The 19,179-nt window shown below is 50.5% G+C and overlaps 4 protein-coding genes across 5 annotated transcripts; 2 read left to right on the top strand and 2 right to left on the bottom strand.

Moving 5' to 3' along the window:
- Window positions 1-3,670: 3,670 nt before the first annotated feature.
- dbe (KRR1 small subunit processome component homolog dbe) lies at window positions 3,671-5,330 on the bottom strand. Its single transcript, XM_003746706.1, has 5 exons — window positions 5,172-5,330; window positions 4,795-4,951; window positions 4,586-4,646; window positions 3,967-4,483; window positions 3,671-3,883 (listed from the first exon to the last, which is right to left on the bottom strand). Exons 1-5 carry the CDS (start codon window positions 5,196-5,198, stop codon window positions 3,803-3,805), a joined length of 843 nt encoding a protein of 280 aa, XP_003746754.1. The 5' UTR covers window positions 5,199-5,330; the 3' UTR covers window positions 3,671-3,802.
- Window positions 5,331-5,578: 248 nt separating this feature from the next.
- On the top strand, window positions 5,579-8,005 carry LOC100899764 (eukaryotic translation initiation factor 5A-1). 2 transcript variants are annotated; one of them, XM_003746704.1, is made up of 3 exons: window positions 5,579-5,627; window positions 6,614-6,936; window positions 7,237-8,005. In XM_003746704.1, the coding sequence occupies exons 2-3, from the start codon at window positions 6,664-6,666 to the stop codon at window positions 7,435-7,437; spliced, it is 474 nt and encodes a 157-aa protein (XP_003746752.1). In that variant the 5' UTR covers window positions 5,579-5,627; window positions 6,614-6,663; the 3' UTR covers window positions 7,438-8,005. The 2 variants fall into 2 exon arrangements, with proteins under 2 accessions (XP_003746752.1, XP_003746753.1); XM_003746705.1 differs by having other exon boundaries at window positions 5,624-5,717.
- A 3,266-nt stretch (window positions 8,006-11,271) lies between these two features.
- On the top strand, window positions 11,272-15,188 carry LOC100905252 (translocation protein SEC63 homolog). Its single transcript, XM_003746741.1, has 5 exons — window positions 11,272-11,547; window positions 12,750-13,002; window positions 13,140-14,164; window positions 14,295-14,912; window positions 15,003-15,188. The coding sequence occupies exons 1-5, from the start codon at window positions 11,272-11,274 to the stop codon at window positions 15,186-15,188; spliced, it is 2,358 nt and encodes a 785-aa protein (XP_003746789.1).
- Window positions 15,189-17,715: 2,527 nt separating this feature from the next.
- Window positions 17,716-18,884, bottom strand: mRpS7 (mitochondrial ribosomal protein S7). The gene is made up of 3 exons (XM_003746703.1): window positions 18,615-18,884; window positions 18,130-18,404; window positions 17,716-17,984 (listed from the first exon to the last, which is right to left on the bottom strand). The coding sequence occupies exons 1-3, from the start codon at window positions 18,781-18,783 to the stop codon at window positions 17,766-17,768; spliced, it is 663 nt and encodes a 220-aa protein (XP_003746751.1). The 5' UTR covers window positions 18,784-18,884; the 3' UTR covers window positions 17,716-17,765.
- Window positions 18,885-19,179: the final 295 nt, after the last annotated feature.

Raw genomic sequence — 19,179 nt, 5'->3', positions numbered from 1 at the left:
GGAAGTCAGGGGACAAGTTCAGCTGTAGACAGAACGGAATTGTGCTAATATATATGATCTGTGATGCGGGATTGTTCGATCACATGTTCACTGTCCCAATCCGAGCCTAGTTCTTCAAACAGAGCTCAGCAGCGAAATTACCCTTCGACGGGTTTCTAACCGGTCAAAACGGTATCGGTGGCAGCAGCGAACTACATAGTAGACGGCACTCCGAGATCAACTTGATGTCAGGAATGTCGAGAGAGCGGGAAGACCTGATTAGCCAATTAGCCAGATACATTTATCAATTATTTATTGGAATTTGAAAGAGTTGATGAGGAAAGCGTAGAGAAACACTGGAGAAGATTGCCGACTACATCGGTGGGATCGTCGAGAGAATAGGTCAGCGAGTGACCCTCAAGAATGGAACAGATTTCGCAGCCAATCCCATCAAGCTAGCAAGGGATGCGATTTATCCCGCCAATGTCCGATTCCGATCTTCACTACTGGATTCGTTTCTTCCTAGAAGTGAAAGAATGGGGGTCGGATGAGTTGTTGGAATGACGTTTGTGTGTCGACCACAGGGCACTCCGAGAGAAACCATCATGTCGAAGTCGTCCAAAGTTCAGAGGAATTTTGACCTGTCACCGGTCTCAAAGTTCTATCATACAATGCCCGAATGATGGCCTACTAAGCATCGATAATATTAGTAAAATTTATTCTTTATTATATAGCTATTTAAAATTATGCCTGGCAACGAACTGCTGTCACTACCTGAGAACGAGTCTATCGTCATGAAGAAAAATTGGAAATTATTGCGCTGTTCAGTGATATTTTTCAATGTACAACAAGAGGATAGAGGAGATGACCAATTATCGTCGGGATGAGAAGTGAACACCAAGCGCAATATGCGGCGAGTAGCTAGAGAAACACGGAATGTTTTCGGGATCATTGGAGAAGTCGGGACATCGCCGAGGGTGCAGGGACGCGTAATCAGTCATTGGCGCTACTCATCTCCCTTCAACGCTAAACTCCCTCTTCGCCCAACCTCTCCCGTTTAGAAGCTAGTCGGTACCAATGTAATTCAATCGACGGGAGGGATCTCCCTGAGTCTGCGTGAAATATACTGAAGTGAAATATCCACCCGCCGGGGTCCGATTAGAGGATCTTGCTTCTCTCACAACTTCCCCATTGTCCGTGAACCCACTACACATTTCTCCGTTTCCCTTGCTTCTCCGTAGTCCTCGGAGTCCCCCGTATCTTTGAATTCCTCTGTGCTCCTACGAGGACCCCGATCGTCGCATCTCGAGCATGTCTCCCGAAGACTTTAAGCGATTATCACGCGAGCTCCGATGGAGGAAGTGACCTCATTCTGATTGTAATGGGATATTTCACACATACGGGATAAGAAGGCCTGTCTTGATTGTTGAGACCGAGTTTTCGGTCTTTCTGGAGCTTTCGCAGACGGAGAGTCATCAGATAGAGAATCCCAAAAGATGCATTTCGAATACAAACTTGGCGCGAGACCTACGTATTCTTGTCGAGTATAGTCTCACGCCTCGAAACGGCAGAGAGATGCATAGAGACGAAATTTCGGACTCATACTTGATACGGTAGCTGCAGGGTCATCCTCGGAATGCACGGCGAACGACAAATTCATAATTTGATCAATAAAAAGAGACCTCACATCCGAGACGGCTTTTAATTCATTGTCCGAGATCCGGGAAGGTCTCCAGTAAGGGTATTTCCCTATGTTGTTTAGAGTTCTCAAAGGTGACGAGACAAGCTCGCAAGAAGCTCAGGTGCCCCGTGTATCCACAAAGATCGCATCAAACGCTTAGAGAAACTTGGAACCTACTCGGAAAACAGAGTCAGCCTAGCCAGTCTTCGGGATAGCGACCGAGATCGGTAGCCATATTCCTATAACGACGCGGATCGATAAAGCTTTTGTTCCGGTGCCTTCTGCAGATGTGAATCAAACTATCAGCAGTCACAGCCCCGCGAGGAGAGGTGTCTCAGCTGGATGCGGGCCGATTCCGTTTCTCATGCACCTCATGCCGGGGCCCCGTCAGGACGAGCTTTCAACAAGACCCAGGATCCCGGACGTTTAAGGCAGGGAGCCGAGGTTCCGTCGTTCATGACCAGGGCGGGATCTTCCCACATGAAGCATCACGAATTGGCCAGATACTCCATCCACCACAGCTCCATCCAATGAGGAGTATGACATGGAACTCAGTGGGCTGCACGAGAGGCCCACTCGGTAAATGCGGTAAAGCATGGTCTTGTTCCTGGTCGACGGGAGGTCTTTCGGGGATCAGCAGACCGATATCAGACAATCTGTGAAGGAAAACTTCCGAGAAGAGCATTCCATTTCGGAACAACTGCGCTCGACCTCCATGTTCTTCGTCCCTATCGCATTGGACAGGAACGAAGTACCTGCGTGGGCTCAAGGATCGGGAACGCTGAGGACCGACCTGCAGAAACCACGCGCAAAAAATGACTCGTTCAATGGATGGAAACGTGATTCTCTCGGATCTGAGTGCTCATTTCTCTTGTGTCTCTAATTTATTTGTTTGCTTGGCGATATTCTCGGAGTCCACAGGCTCTCTCTCCACGCTTTACCTGCGGAAATCTCAGCTCTCTCGGGCAGATCGTCGTTAGGTAACCTCAATATCTCGATCTTCGGATCGGAGACGTATAGAGACGCAAAAAGGCATACGCCCCCGCACCGTGGGTGTTTGGACACATAACTTCGTGGCGGCATCAACTGATGGAGCCAGTAACGTCGAGGGTTCAGTTGATGTCATGCTAAGCCGGCAGCAGAAGATTTTCCATGGACGAGATTAGGCTGTGAGGAAGTCTGCCTATGGAGAAGACGCTCTGGCGTTTGATGTCGGAGTCCCTGTTGCTGAGTGGGTCGAGGCTTTCGGATTTACAGAGTTTGAAGGCTTCGATGAATTGAATGACGGATCCGTAAACGAATTCTCATTCGAATCAGGCGCGAAGGTCGTCATAGTGAGACTGCCATCTGCCCAGGGTCAGCGATCGATCGTCTGAGAGCTGTGACCCGCAAAATCATGGAAAAAATGCTGAATAGACGGCATGAGCAAAATAGGTCCTCTCAGACTCCGTCCGATTTTCGACTGTCGCACCCGATTGAATTGAACTTTTGTGAAGATCGAGGGAGCTGTCGAAATTTTCCCGACTATGAACAGCATTCAGAAAGTAGAGCAAGAAAGAGTAGATTCAGCTCAAAAAGTAGAGCTTCACACAACCTATTCCCGCTACGGAAACTTAGTCATTGAATCTCATTTGTTTTGGAATGCAATCGTCGCACCTTGGCTGTACCAAAGCATTCGGCCAAATCAACATCATAGTCGAGCTCAAACGCACGGAAACATAAGAAACAGTCCTGACCCCTTTTCGTAGGAATGAGATGTCCCCGTCCGGTACCCATCTTCAGAGCCGGAGGCAGAAAATGCCCTTGACCTGACTATAAGCAAAGAGGTGCTCGAAGCTGGTCTCCCGAGCTCCGTAGGAGCTTAGAGGGATTCCAGCATCGAGGCTGACTCTAGGGGGAAGAAGAACGAAGTCGAGTCCGGTAACTCTAGACAATATTTTTAGAGTTCGAAGATATGGTTCGAAAGCAACAGCTTTAAGCGTATTGGTCCGTGTAACTCAGAAGATTTGTGCGAACTTCTGTATCAATCCCGTTCGTCGATGGCCATGGAAGAGCACTGAAATATTCCGATTCTCCCCCGATTCGTGCCCGCGCTGCAGCTTCCCTGGATCTCCCTGGGGGAAAGTCGGATATTCGCGAGCCCTAGGCTTGTTCCTTCCGCTTACGTTTGCGTTTATCGACCTCTTTGAGGAAGTACTCCCCAGTCTCGAGCTCGGTATCGATCTGAAAAGAATCCGGAGATAGAATATTAGAATCCATCGAAGCGAAGTAACGCTCTTAGAGCATATGCGTATACTCGGTCTCACCTTCGATTTCGGTGGGGCTGGGGGGAACGGGTTGTACTCTCCCTTCGTTCGTTTGACCCTGGGCTGTTTTCTCTTCGAAATGTTTTTGTTGACGAGTTTTGGCAGGAAGCGTTCCCAATTTTCATCCTTAAGCTCAGGATCTTTCGCCAACTCCCTCTTAATCATCATCGTCTTGATGTGATAGATGGGATGTATGTTATTCATGCAATCCTCAACGATTTTCCGGACTTGTTTCAGACCGCGGTACGGTCCGAGCGTCGATACGGTGTTACCCTGCACGAGTACGTAGCAATCTGTGAGAATTTCCATCGCTTTCAGCGTAGCGCCGTTCGGTCCGACCAGTCTCTGTCGTCTTTTGACGAATCGATCTTTCCTCCGGACCATTCCCCCGATCTTTATGATGTCGCAAGCAATGTCATCCTCGAGGATCCGCGCGGCCTGCTCGAAGGGAACGCTCCGAGACAGCAATTTGATCAGATCACGAGCTTTAATGATTATGTACGGATCCCACATTTGCCTGGAAACAGGACATCCCTTTCAGACATCAGTTGAGCACTCCAGGAACTTCCCCCGGGAAAGTACTTGTGGCGGCGAGAACCCGAGCAAGGCAAAAACTCACTTGGTCGTCTTGACGATCATACTGCCTTCTATCACGTCGAGCTCTGCTTCCACTCCATGCTCTGAAGGGATTAAAAACGAGACTCAGGAGACGGTCACCGGGTTGGAGTATTTTCAGCTCAGTCAGGCGCACGATCGTCGTGCCGAACGATATTGTGAGGGTCGATTGCGTCCCGCACGGAACCGATATCGGAACTGTTTAACACTAACCTCCCAAAGTCTTCTTCACGAGGGGCCAGACTTCTTTCAGATACTTTTCACGGTATTTCGGGAAGAGCATGGCGAATGATGATTCACATACGACTCCGCTCGGGTTGTCATCTTTTGTGAAATCTGGAACTTTCCATGGATCGGCATCTTCCGGCACCTACAGCAAGAGCGGGAGGAAAATTGAGTGAAGGTCCGAGATGATCGAACATGGGGGTAATCTCAGCTGGGACCATCCCACAGCTGTGGAGCTGTCCCACGCAGCACGGGAACTCAAGGGAAGCAGGGGGAGCAAACCACGAACACCGCGATGGATTCGTGATCTTTCCGTCATTTTCGAGAGATATCGCTGGAGAGGACTAGTGATGAAAACGTGCTACCTTTGAGCTTTCCCCACCGGAGGCCATTCTCGGGTTCTTCAACAGGGCTTGAACACGGAAGGAAAATCGTCTCTGAAGAAGTGAGCTCCGAGCGAGAGGTCAGTTCGCCTCCGTGGGTTCGAATAATGCGAGCGCTGAACTACAGATCGAGAGATCAATATTTTGTTTTCACTACGGGGGAGCTGTCGTATGCTCGGCGATGTAAACAAAGACCACGCTCGATGGCTAGAGAAGAAACTCAATAAAACGCCGAGAAATAATGCCCAGATTCGTGGCGATCGACAGATCGATACGGCGGATGAGTAAGTTCAGCTCTGAGCCCGGTAGAAGCACATCTTTCCCCAACGAGAATTCCAACGTACGACGCCACCTCGCTCCGGCGGAAGTCGAAACCGTGGCCTGAATCGCGGGCTTCCGGAAGAGCCTTTTCGCCACTGGCTCGCACCAGTGTCGCACGTAAGTGATACGGGATTGTAGTTGTGTAGATAGATAGGCGCCGTTTTTTCCTTATATGTCAGTCGAAATATCTCTGCAAAACGTCGTTAGGTGTGTGCCAGCGATTCAATCTGGATTTCGCCGAGATGCAGGTTTCTGTTCAAGCCGAGCAACACGAAGCCTTCTGCTACAAGACGGGAGGCCGTTGTTGCTCATGATGATGGTTGCCAATCTGTTTTTTTATGCATTCATCAGTTGCGGCAACAAATTTTCCCGGTGAGACCGGCCACATACGGTCGCTGGCATCTTGTATGGGCGCATGACGCCATTTTCGGTGTCTTCTTTGTGGCAATGTGTCGATCTCGGGCGGAACCGGTCGAAGATCCTCCAGCTCGTGGCGCAAGTCGTGTTTGTCGGAATTTCGAACCGACCTGTTGAGTGCTTTCACCACGCCCGGACGCGGTGTCGATCTAATGTGTTCCGTGGCGGCTCGTGTAGCGGACTATTTGGACCCCTTTCGCATCTGCGGACTCGGGTCGGACCCGGTCCGAAGTCTCTGAAGAGCTAGAGACCTTGGCTCGTGGATGAACAGAGATAGCGAGCTCGTCCGTCAAAACTTCTCGTCTACTATGCGGGAGTAGTCGGGGAGCTCCTCCCACGAATTCAGAAGTGCTGCCCGAATCACTGGCTCGAGCTCTAGCGGTATTGGTGTTGCGGTGTTTCGCGCCACTCGAACGGTGCTTTCGCAACGTGCTCGTCAGTATGCTCCGGTGGAGTTAGAGGGGGAGAGCAAGAGAGATGAAGAGAGCCTACGCCGAAGAGAAGAATAGGGTTAGAAAGAAGAGAGGAATCCGTAAGACACACTCGGAGAGCGATGATCCTGCAACTTTTCTGTGCTTCCGATTGGATCACCCGTGGGCGAGGGAACCGTTGAACCACCATCGCCACACAGACAGCACGCTCGAATAAGATTGATTTGTTCGATTGATTCGAAGCTGTTCTTGCAGAAACCGTTGTTCACTCGTCGGAGTCAGCAATACATCTCATCCCGTCGAAAATGGAGGGTGAAGAGGTCGACTTCAATTCTGCTGTTTCCGGGGCATCAGAAACCTACCCCATGCAATGCTCGGCCCTCCGCAAGAACGGTTTCGTCATGCTCAAGAGTCGCCCCTGCAAGATTGTGGAGATGACGACTTCGAAGACCGGCAAACACGGTCACGCCAAAGTCCACCTTGTCGGCATCGATATCTTCAACTCCAAAAAGTATGAAGATCTTTGCCCCTCAACGCACAACATTGATGTACCAAATGTGAACAGGAACGACTTCCAGGTGAGTGTTCTTCTGATTGTGAATCCCAATGACAATGATGATTATAATCGAGTTGGCCATCATTTGCCACTGGCTTCTGTTCTGTGAGACGGAGTCGGTCTTCCTATCACGATGGTAAAACGAGGGCTCCCTGACTGGATCAATAGAGACGGAATCTCTTCTGAGCCTCAACCGGTAGCGCACAATACTTTCGCGGCTAGAACTTCGACGAATGGAGTTCCGGAAGCGTGCTAGCATATACTCGTACCAGAGTGTACCGCTTGGTGAAGGCAAATGACTCATGGATGCGGTTCCTTGCAGCTCATCGACATCTCCGACGATGGCTTCGTTTCCCTTATGGACGACAAAGGAGAAATCCGTGATGATCTCCGCATTCCTGCCGACGAGGAGCTGGCGAAGAAGATGCGCGAGGAGTTCGAGAAAGGTGAAGGTACTGTGATCATCACAGTCCTCTCAGCCGTCAAGGAAGAGGCTATCATTGCCTGCAAGAACACCAACTAAGGTTTCCCGAAGAGGGAAAGCGCACGGCAGACCTCGGACGTTTGTTAGGACGAGGCTGCGTGAATTGCGTCTGGAGACAATAAACGACGAGTTGAAGCTTTCTTTGGAGTTGGAGCTTTCCTCAGACCGTGTCGACTTGTGGCTCCAATCCAGACAAGATGCTCTTCGGAATTAAGCCACCTAGCTGGATCGAAGTTAGGTGTGGAAGGAAATCTCATACATGCAATGGAGAATGAGCACGGGGAACGAGGATCTACCTAATCAATGAAGGAAGCGAGCGATACCAGCGGCGGCAGCAGCAAAGGCAGCATGATTTACGAAGGAGACGTCGACAACGAAGACCAACCTGATACATTAAAGTTAAAGTACGAAAGACTTCGAGTGCCACTGAGGGGCGCGGCGTCCCTCAGCTCTTCCGGGATACCGGAAAATTCCGGCCGGTGGCACTCCATGTGTAAAGGCATGACTGTCTGAAACTCTGGACACGAGATTGTTCGAGAGACGAGAAGATCGAGAGCAATTAATTATCGACGACAATAAACTGGTTGCATGAGGGATGACCCTTATTGTGATTACTTCGTTTTTCATATCGTTAGTACGGTGAACGGTGTCCCTGACTGAGTGAGGAGAAGAAAAAAACTCGCGAGGATGCAATTTGAATCTTCGATGTTGGAAGCCCGGATGGATATGAAGCCACCCGCGAGCGGAATCAAAGTCTCTGAGATCGGGGAGAGCTGAAGGAGCTCGGAATGCGCGGAATCCATCTGACTAGGGACTGGCATTCAGAATGTGGGATCGGGCGGGCGTACGACTTCATCAGCCCAGTTAAACGAAACAGACAAACCCTTACGGCCGGTGCGTATATTACAAAGTATGACGAGCTTTGACGCGATCGCCGCATGCGGCGTAGACACTCGGATCCACACGAGGCAATAATATGCTTGGGCTGCGCCTGCTCTTCAATTAGGTAGGTAACGGATGACGGATCGGCGCTCCAACACAGATTCCCCTTTCTCTCATAAAATCATATGAAAAAAAACCGCTAATCATTGGAAAATCAGAGGAACGAGAGCCGGACGCAGGATATTGGACCCGGGCGGACGGTTCCGGGTCTAGGGCCTCCCTGAAGCGCATCTGAGCGAGAAAAATAGGATCCGGGAAAACCGGACCCGAGTCCACGATTTCCGGACCCGGGTCTTTGTGATTTCGAGTCCCGACTGCGCTTCACCTATCAATGTTTGCCCCTCCTTGCCTTGATTTCATTCACAACCAGCCCCTGAAAAAATGGAGGATTCCGGGAGAACAAGCGACGCGCACCATGAACGAGGCCAAGAGATACGTAGATACAGAGAGAGCTCGACGAAGAACTCGGATAGGAGGTTGATTGTGTGAAACGAGGCTTCGGAAGTACGAATGTCGAGAACAGGTCTCGAAGCTTCTTCTCCGATTTTCCGACTGCTTCCAGGATTACTCGAATCAACGAGGAGCTCGTTCGCAGATTAAAGACGATGTTCCACGCCTCGAGTTATTGTCCCGAGCAGATCGATCCCGAGAAGTTTTCTGCATCGAGACGGCCAAACTGTTTGTCTAGTTGTATCGATGGTATCCAATGCCCAATGCAGTCCGCGAAGGGTACAGCTTGAACCCCCCCTTATCCAGTTGTACCCTTTCTGATCAACGTTTGTCAGATCGTGGGCGAGGCTCCACTCCCGGTCGGCCTGTTGAGCGAAGAAGCTCAGGATAAGGCGTATCGAGGGCAGACATTGTTTCACACCTGGGAAATCAGTCCAGAGGCGGTAAATGAGAATGTCATGCACGCTATGCTGGCTTCAAGGGATTCCCTCCATGGATCAACTCAGGAGACCGCACAAAAAATGGGAAGGCGTACGTTTCCGAGCTCTCAGTACGATTGGAGGGATTCGATGACCCCGACTCGAATTCGGAATGAAGATCATCTGACATCTGATAATATCATTCCCACCGACTTCGTGTAGTTCACTTGTTCGTGTTGGAGCTAGGGTTACCAAAGATCCGTAAAAGTCAAGATCCGCGGATCTCGGATCCGCAGATCCGTAAGATCAGGATCCGCGGATAAGATCCGCCATTTTCGGATCCCTTGTGATCCGCGAAATTCATGATGACTTTGCTCTTATGGACGATTCATGCCGTCAAAGATGTATACGGAAGAGCGACTGACTCTACGTTCGGAATACAAAGGCTTTACGATTATTTACTTGTGAACAGATATCATTAAGACCGCAGTACAATTGTTGCGAGATCACACAGAACAAACTTATTGGAGGTTGAGCGTTCGGAATCAACCACCCGGATTCGAACGCTCTCCTAAGCATGAAAATGTCGTCTGGTGTTTCCGCTTCGAGTCTCGAGCAGCGGTTCTCGCCCAGGATAAGGCGCAACAGACTAAAGTCCCTTTCGGGCCGCACTGACGTGGAGGGCATGGTTTTCGACATGCGATTGCATTGTTTCAATGCGTCGGGACATGTTTCAATGCGTCGGGAATCACGAATCACGATTCACGATACGCGGCGAATCGGCCCTATGATGATCTCAACACAATAGGAGTCCTAAATGAGTATTATATCAATGCGCCAGGATGGTTCGATGTACCTGTTTTATTTGAAGCTCTAGTGCCATGAGGTTCAAGTCGATGTCTTTTTCCTCCAACCTCGGTCCCCAACATTCTCTGAGCGATGTCTTGAAGTCGACTGAGCTTGTTTGCAGCGCCGTTACAGATACGGATACAGTATAATCAACTACGTATAGATACAGATCTTCAAGCAGCCGGCCGTCAACATCATGTTCCATTGCCTAATGAATTTGCAGCACAGGCTTAGACGTATTTGGGTCCTCGCTTGAAGATGGCTGCCGCGTCTTGCCAGCAAACCTCGCTGAGGGCGTACGACCTCATCAGAGGAAACACCAGAGTTCATCGGATACAGGAAATCTTCGCAGCCATCCTGTATGTGAACTCCTCGAAATGGCTCAAGGTAGCTGAGAGTTTGGTGACAGTCCATCCTGCAGCTTTTCGCGGATCGAATTCTCGATCACTCACCATTCTCAGAGTTCAAGTCGCCTTCATTAATCCGATTCGTGTAAGCATACGCGTAGACTAGATCGACCAGACCCAGTATGCAACGGAGCTTCTCCCATCGTCCTGCGATGGGATATTATAATCACAAGGGTAATTAACACAAGGGTCATTGGGGGGAGATAGGAGGCGAGATCTTTCAAAGACTAGTGTTTTTCTTACGCGCTGCACTCACCTCGTCATAGTTCATTAGACTCTCTATGACATTCCGGAGTTGGTCCGCATCTGCCTCCGCGCCCAAGAACTCGAATGGGGTTAGAATCGAGCAGCCTCGATTATCTCGGGGTGCACCCTGAGCGTCTCTATCTAGATTGATGAGTTTCAACGAGTTATGCTCGGGGTAGTGGACGAGCTCGAGCGGCACTCGGGTACATTAGCTCTCTGGATCGGTCCTCGGAAGCAATGCGAATAACAGGAGCCGGGACATTAAACCTCGGCTATATGGTCCAGCCCGAAGGCTCTAGGCCATCAGTCGAGGACCGCGGTATTCTCTCTCCGATGGAGGTAGGAAATAAAAGCGATCCGGATCCCGGAATCTCTCTAACAATCAGGGCATAGTGGTGAGTTGTGCTGGCAGAACTGTGGACCTCTCAAAAGTGGCATTCGGTGTCGTCGTAGTAGGAGCCAAGAGGACTAGCTAGAAGTTGAGAGGACCGGGTTTTCTTCTTCGTGGACCGAGCCTCAAACGCTTTGAGGAGGACGAACGGGCGTTGTATCGGCACAAGATGGCATCGAAATTTCAGTACGATGAAAACGGGGGCACGTTTTTCTTGTTCCTTCTGGCGTTCCTCGCCATGGTCGTACTTCCCTGCACTTACTACCTGTGGCCGCGGAAAACCAAGGAGGACCCGGAAGAAGAGAAAAGAAAATGCGAATGCTCTCCGTGCCGTGATAAATTCGCTCGGCAGAAACAAATTTCTCCAAGGACAAAGACAAAAAATATCATCCTTGGAATTCTCATCGTTCTCGGCTGGATTGCGATATTCGCATGCGCCTACAGGGTAGGTCACTAATTGAATAATTTCCCAGCCAATCTATCGAGCGTGGCCAACGCAATACCAAGGGCGGAGCTGTCAAGTCCCGTGGAAAAAAATACATCAGCATGTCCATAAAGTGACTTCCGGCTGAGGGGAAGGTCTTTGATAAAGTCTTCCGTTCTGATACGCACTAATTCCGCTCTGCCCGCCGTCCTTGTCCATCGACGCTTCGGTTTTGAAAAACGACGACACTTCGAAAGTTCCTTGACGGTCCGAGGAACAACTACCTCGTCTCCGATGGCTGAAGACTCATTAATTTGGATCGGTGGGATGATTGATTTATCGATGGGCGACCCGAGACACGAACGTCCGTCGTCGCATCATGTTCTGAGCGCGGGAATATTCGGGGAGAATGGACGTCCGAGCAGGAGCCTGTTTGATCGCGGATGTATCAAGGAGAGTCGACCGACATCCTCCGGCAGGATCCAGGATCACTCGAGCGATCTCGGGCTTGGTCTATCAGGACAACTGGCCTCGTTTCCCGCAGAGGATGACTCGCGTCATGGAAAAGCTTCCCACTTACGGTATTGAGGTTCGGGTCTTCATCTTCGAGAGAAGGCTAAACATGTCAGATTTTTGGTGTCGAGAATCTGAAGTTTCAGCATTTCTCCGTCCACCTCGTGATCGATCATCAATAGAACGGTCGAGGTCACCGCAGTGTCCGGCCAGGGCGTGCTCGCGAAACATTATTATCGAGACCGCGCCTCGGAGTCCTTGGCCACATTCGTGATCAAGTGAATGGTTCTCAGCAAGCAGACAGTCCAATGTCCGGAGGCTAATCATTATAACTCGTTATCATGAAATGCCGAGATAGAATTCTGGAGGAATCGAACCGAAGTTTTTCCTGCGGAACCTCCGTATTCGCCTTCCGTCGCAAAAGTGGGAGTATGCCCTGAAATATCTCCCTCACAATCGCCCAATAGCCCGCGTGAGAAAGGTTGATCTCGGGACTCTCCAATCCAAGTTTTAGAACGTTCTCGATCCTCGTCAAGAGGGAGCGTGAAACATCATAGATCGCAGCTGGTCTCACTAGAAATTTTCCGCGGAAGCTTCAGAGGTTTCCTGGTTTCCGAATCGATGGCATGGATTCAGAATCCTCTTCAGGCTTCGATTTATGCCGGACTCGGAGGAAACAACGACTACACGATATTACAATTCATATTCAGGTTGCGCATCTGGAAGACACCTGGAAGAAATGGGATCCTTACGAGATACTCAAACTCGACCCCGGAGCGTCAACTTCCGAAATCAAGAAGGCTTATCGAAAGCAAGCGGCGATCAATCATCCAGATATGAAGACTGGTGACGAGGCGGAGTTCAGGGAAATAGCTAGAGCATACAAAGCTTTGAGCGATGAAGAATCTCGAAAGAACTGGGAGGCCTACGGAGATCCTGATGGTCCAGGGGCCATGTCTTTCGGTGAGTGTCTCAATGTTTGTCGCATCATTCATTGTACATGTTCATGAAGAACTTTCATTCGAAGTCGGATAGTAACTCTGCTTGCTCTTAGAGAAATTTAAGATCGTGCATGATTTTGAAATCAATTCCTCTCTCAGGTATCGCGCTTCCCGCGTGGATCGTCGAAAAGGAAAACTCTATCTGGGTAGTCGGGGCCTATTTGCTCGTCTTCATGGTCGGTTTGCCGACCGCAGTGGGCCTGTGGTGGTACAGGTCCGCAAAATACGGCGAAGATCTCGAAGTGCTTCTGGATACGACGCGACTGTACTTCTACTTTATCAACAAAACATCCCTGATGCCTCTTCGCCGAGTGGTGATGATAGTGGCCGCTTCAACGGATTTCGAGTCGTCACAAAATCCCGACATGAAAATGCGACCGAGCGATAACGAGGAAATTCCCCAACTCATTAAGAAAATCGAAGATTTCGGTGAGAAGAATCGCGAGGCTCCGTTGAATTACGAATATTCGATCAAGGCCAGAGCATTGCTTCATGCGCACCTCATGCGGCTACCTCTGAGCGAGAGCGCCGCCAAGGACATGAGGTACATTATAACGAAGTGCCCTGTCCTACTGAGCGAGTTCGTGTCCTGCACGTCTCAATTAGTAATGCTGGCGCTCAGTGGACGTATCCAACGGATGCCCAAGTTGGAAACCTTAGAGAACGCGATCAAGCTCAGCCAGCTGCTTGTGCAAGCGTTGTGGGTGAACCGTAACCCTCTGCTCCAGATTCCGCACATCAAAGAGGAGCACCTCCGTCTATTCACTAACAAAAAATGTCATATCAAGAGCATCGATCAGCTGCGACAGCTGACGGAAACGAAACGCAGAGATTTGTTACGGTTCTTGGACGATGCCCAATATCAAAACGTAGTCAAATGTCTCGAATCGATGCCCTCGGTCGAGATCAAATACAAACTTGAAGTTATCGATGACGAGGATCCTGAGACCATCACGGCTGACTCTCTGGTCACGATGACGGTCACGATGAGGCGACGGAAACCAGAGGAAGTCCTCAACCGGTCGGAAGAAGAGCTCGTCGATGACAAGGAAGGGGAGAAACCGAAAATCACGAGCTGGATGAAAAAGCCTCAGAAGAAGGCTGGTGGGAGGAAGAAGGCCAAGGTGAGACGCTCCCCGCCGAGGAATAGAGCCGTAAAATTTCGTCAATATTCCTTACAGGGATCTTGCATCGATTCGTTCTCTCGATGATGGCGAACACCTCTGACAGGCTCTCTCTGATTTCTTCTTTCAGACCAAGAAGCCAACGAACTTCCGGGTAATCCGTAGAGCAGATCCCGAAGAAGGGAGCGAGGACGACGCGGAACCCGACAAGGAGAATCGTGCTCTAGAGAACGGTGTCGAATGCACAGACGTTGTTGAAAGCCTAGCGTCGCAAGAAGAAGAGGGCGAAGACGGGGGCAAAGCCCAAACTGGAGACACTCAGCGCAGATGGAGGATAAAGACTGAGCGGAAGAAACACGATGACCATGGAGACGACGCGGAAAAAGACGAAGGCATCGACGACGACGCTAGAAATCACAGCGACGAGGATCAGATAAACAAGGAGGATGAGAAAGACGGGTCAGACGACGAGGCGTTGCATTTCGATCAGGGCAAAAAGGAGAGAAAGAAGATCATGGATAAAATCCCGAAGATTTCTCATCCCGTCCACGCGCCGTATTTCCCGAGCGATAAGCAGGAATTCTGGTGGCTGTACCTCGTTGACAAAAAACAGCAACAGCTCATGACAGTTCCTTTCCTGATGACCAATCTTGTGGACGAAGAGGACGCCATCTTGAAATTCACGGCGCCTCGGAAACCCGGAAATTATCATTTGACATTACACGTCAAGAGTGATTCCTACGTCACGGTGAGTATCTGGTTGCGGAGAAGTCTTTCTGGAGCTCCTCGTAATATGGTCATCATACGGTTCTCATCCCCTCTATCACTCCTTCCGCAGGACTTCGACAAGCAAGTCGACCTGAAGTTCGAAGTCAAGCCCGCGAAACCTGTCGTTGAAAGTCATCCTCAATGGGAGGCTCTGGACGAGGAATCCGAGGTTGAGGTGGAAGACTCTGCTGTGGAAGATTCCGACCTATGCAGCGACGACGACGATTCGGATTCGCTCAACGACAACGCGAACTGATCGTGATATCGAGGATTTACGAAAAATCGCACTTCTGAAAGAACACAGGCGTATTTTTCTGGAGATCTATGGAGCCGCTCAGTATCTCGATGCACCGACGGAGACACGAATACACTCCGACGATGAACCCTCGCCATCGGAGTCTGTAACCGTGAAGCGCAAACAATCGTCCATCGGGAGCCGCGGCAGCACAAAGAAGGAACTCTGTGCCCGCTGTATTATTTTTTGCAGATGTCCTTGTTGTCAGCATTGAGTGGAGCTATAAGGGGAACCCATAACAGGGAAAGATGAACTATATGAGAGCGTAAAAATGTGTATATAAAATCTAGCTGGTTGTCGTCGATGGTTCGCGGAACCTCGATTGGATGAGGAGAAGACAAGATGCGTCTTTATCCATTGCGGGGAACCATTAGGGTCCATATCGATCCTCGCTGCTACCGTTTCTTTGTCATCGCATGTTGATGAGGAAAGAGCACTGATCCTTGCATGTATAAGATCGGCAATAATTATTAATCAGAACTCCCGGAGCAATCGAGGCCTCGCGCGTCAAGGCTCGAGATTCCCGCTTGGGCGCCCTAGTGAAGACCGACAGACAGATTCTCACCTTCGCGAAGGATGTACCGATCCCTGAACAGGTCTGCATCGGAGTCACGAAACATGCCGTCGATCGACGTTTCCTCTGTGGTGAAGGATAGTTCCATACCGGCGTCTGGCGGCAAACCACCTCCACGCTAGATGGTTGCCACGAATTCCCCAAGTCCTCGTAACAGGCCCGAGAAGGGGGAAAACAACCCTGCTCGGCAGCTTGAAACTACATCACCGTCGATTATTTCCATATCTTCATTTCGTTCTTCATTGTGTTCTTTTGAGACGCGTTCGGTCCATGGGCTGAAAACTCATGTTGGTCGTAAGAATCCGGCGTTGCGCTCTGTACACACCGCCCCCGGTGCCATCCCTGCCTCATCTAGTCAGATCCCGTCTGCTCCGACTTCCGATCCTATTCCGGCCGCTCCGGGGCATTCAACGCCGATCCTAGCCGAGCCTTTGGATTCGATCATTAGGCGCGTTTATATTCATCGTAATTCATCGAAGCTCATCTGCATCATCCCGCACAGCGTAAGAGCCACGATGGCTGCTGAACTCACGGAGGTACTCAACATCGTGTGCTCGTCAGACAATCTACCTGCGTGGTCTTCTCGGTACAGTTTCGCCCCCTCTGTGCCCTCGATCCCCATCCTCAAGGTCCGAGGAAGATCGCTCTCTCCTCTCATCCGCAGCAATCTCAACTGCTTCTACCAGGAGAGTCTTCCGGTTCGATCGTTCCACTCTGCTCCGCTTGCATCCACAGCACCACGTAAAGGTGTACAGCCCGCCTTGTCCAGCACGAAGTTGCTCAGGGGGACGTGTCGGCCGCTGCCCGCACCTTACTCTCTACCGACGTGGCGGCGCCGTCTGATCTCGAGACGAGACGTAGCCTCGATCTCAAACATCCAGACATACCCATTCCACACGCTAATCTCCGAGCACCTCGTCCGGTCGCCTTCCTTGATGAATCTGTCGTCTCTGAGTCGGATGTCCGCATAGCCGTCGGAAGCTTCCCCAACAGTTCCAGTGGAGGACCGGTTGGAATCCGCTCCCGACACCTCAAAGATCTTGTCGGCAAGGACAGCGGGTCGTGCCCTCTGGCTGACGCATTGGCTAGATTTTGTGCCATGGTCCTTATTGGCAGGGTACCAGGCTGCGCCTTGGACACCTTCTATGGTGCCAACCTTTTGGCTCTTCGCAAAAAGGACGGGGGTATCCGCCCTATCGCGGTCGGCAACACCCTCAGGCGCCTAAGAACGAGATCGCCGTCCGTAAGAGTAAGGATTCTAGTCGAGACCTCGTGGCAGCGATAGCAAAATACCGGTATCCCCCATAGGAATACCAGTATTTCTATTAGGAATACCGGTATTTTGCGATGGATTTTGCCAACGTCTTCTCCGTAGAGACCTTATTCTCACCGCGATTCGAACCGACTTTCCCTCCCTGTACCCCATGATCAGGGCTGGAGATTTTTTCGCGGTGATCGCGGAATTCGCGGAAACGGCGATTTCCGTCTCTTCCTGGCGATTTCGCGATTTCCTCCCGAAGACAGGAATATAATCATTAATTTACTACTTTCCTCCAAGAAAGGGCAGGGAAAACAACACCTCGACTGTGTTCCGACTCCAGAAAAGCTCTCTGCGGTCTCCGCATTCTTGTAAATGCTGACAAAACCAAGGCTCTCTACCTGCGGCCCCTTCGCTCCTCGGCTTTTTTTCCCGGACGCTTCCGTCGTTCTTGACAATGCGAGACTACTTCTCGCCGTCGGCCGTCGAGGTCGTATGGCAGAGCTCTCTTCGCTGGACAGCTCATATCCTCTCTCTTCAGTCAAAGCTATCTTCCTTCGCCTTCTGTCTCCACAGGCTCCGACTTCCCCCGCTCCGCTCTTCTCCACTTCTACCGTGCTCTGTTCGGGAATTCGAGTTTTTATTGATTATTGTGGCTTGAATTCAACGACTAGGATATCTCCGGAACAATCCTTAAATAGCTATATCACGCATATCGATAATGCGCGTAGGCTTTGTTGGCTTCTGCCTCTTTATGTGCTTCTTGTTTTCGTTTGATGACTCGACCGACGTTGTTCGAAGCGTCGACAAGCTCCCTCGCTAGCTGATCGTGGAACCGAGTGGGCTTTTCTCTCTCACCGACCGCCTCAATAATCCAGTTCATCGCAATGAAACGGGCTCGTTCCGCACTCAATGCAACGGGAACCTGCAGGAAATATACTTTACGAGTCAAAGGGGATGAAGAAGTATTTGCGCTATACAGTCCGGATCATGAAGTTCCGGAGAACGCCCCAAGAATTTCATACTCGTTTATGTTTCATGTTCAATCTTTCATTGGTATCATTACGTACCTGATAGAAGATACCGCCTCGCTTGAGCTTAACAGTTTCTAGGACCGGGGTGGCGTTCCGGATGGCGAGCGTGAACGTGTCGAGAGGGTTCAATCCATTCCCGTCTTTCATCAGCTTGACTGAGTAGAAAGCTTTGTGAACCAACTTGGTCGCGTGACTCTTGTCACCCTTCCGCATGAGTATGTTTATGAACTTCAGGAGGAGCGGATCGTAGAATATCGAATTCGACGCATCACTTATCGCGGCTTTCACAGGTCGGAACTGAAGTTCTTCAGCTGTAAGAGATAGAGATGGTGGATGAATGCAATATCTGACATCGATGCTCGAGATCCTGCCGCTCCGCGCGGTCCGGCTCGGTGATGGATTGCTCTGAGGTCGTCACCTAGTAGATCTCCAAATCTCGAGCATGCGTTCACCGATTTGGAATGAGAATCAAGTCCTCGATAATCCATTCCGGAGTGAGAACAAACTGATTCGCGCATTACCATCAGGGGAACTTAGAACCTCTTTCAGTTGGTCACGATCGGTCCCGAGCGGTTCTATGTATCGGGGATTGTATATGGCGTTTCTGCTGGGTACGCAAACCCCTCCAGCAAGCAATCGGGGCGATGAGATTTTCTGTAGACCACGAAGGACAGAACGGACAGCCGCCATGCTCCCTCTCTATTCGAATGAGGTTGAGGAGCACCACCACAGCCAGCCGCCGCACTTAGAATCTTGTTTTCCTGAGCATGGACGCAGCCGCCGCGCTGCTCTCTCTGTTGTTGTGTTGTCCCCAACATTGCTGTGTTTCTGCCGACGAGCGTCTGCTCTGAACTGAGAGGCGCGACCCTCGGATGCTGGCCACGTCCAAGCTGCGTATCCGGAATTTTTCCGAAATTTCCGAAATTTTAATTGACCATTTATCGGGGAGAGTTCAATATACGGCGGGGTTCATTCAGGAGGACGTCCGGAAGAGCTTTTCCCGAATCACCGGAGCTACATGGACAGTCGAAATTCTGTGCGAAGACCACGCGAAAGAAGCAGCCCGGAATCGCCTCAGAGAGAGAG

This window comes from Galendromus occidentalis, unplaced genomic scaffold (assembly GCF_000255335.2).
Source record: "Galendromus occidentalis unplaced genomic scaffold, Mocc_1.1 scf7180000077501, whole genome shotgun sequence".
Taxonomy (NCBI): Eukaryota; Metazoa; Arthropoda; class Arachnida; order Mesostigmata; family Phytoseiidae; genus Galendromus; species Galendromus occidentalis.
Note: the sequence above shows the minus strand (reverse complement) of the source record. Positions and strands in the feature narration are given on the sequence as shown.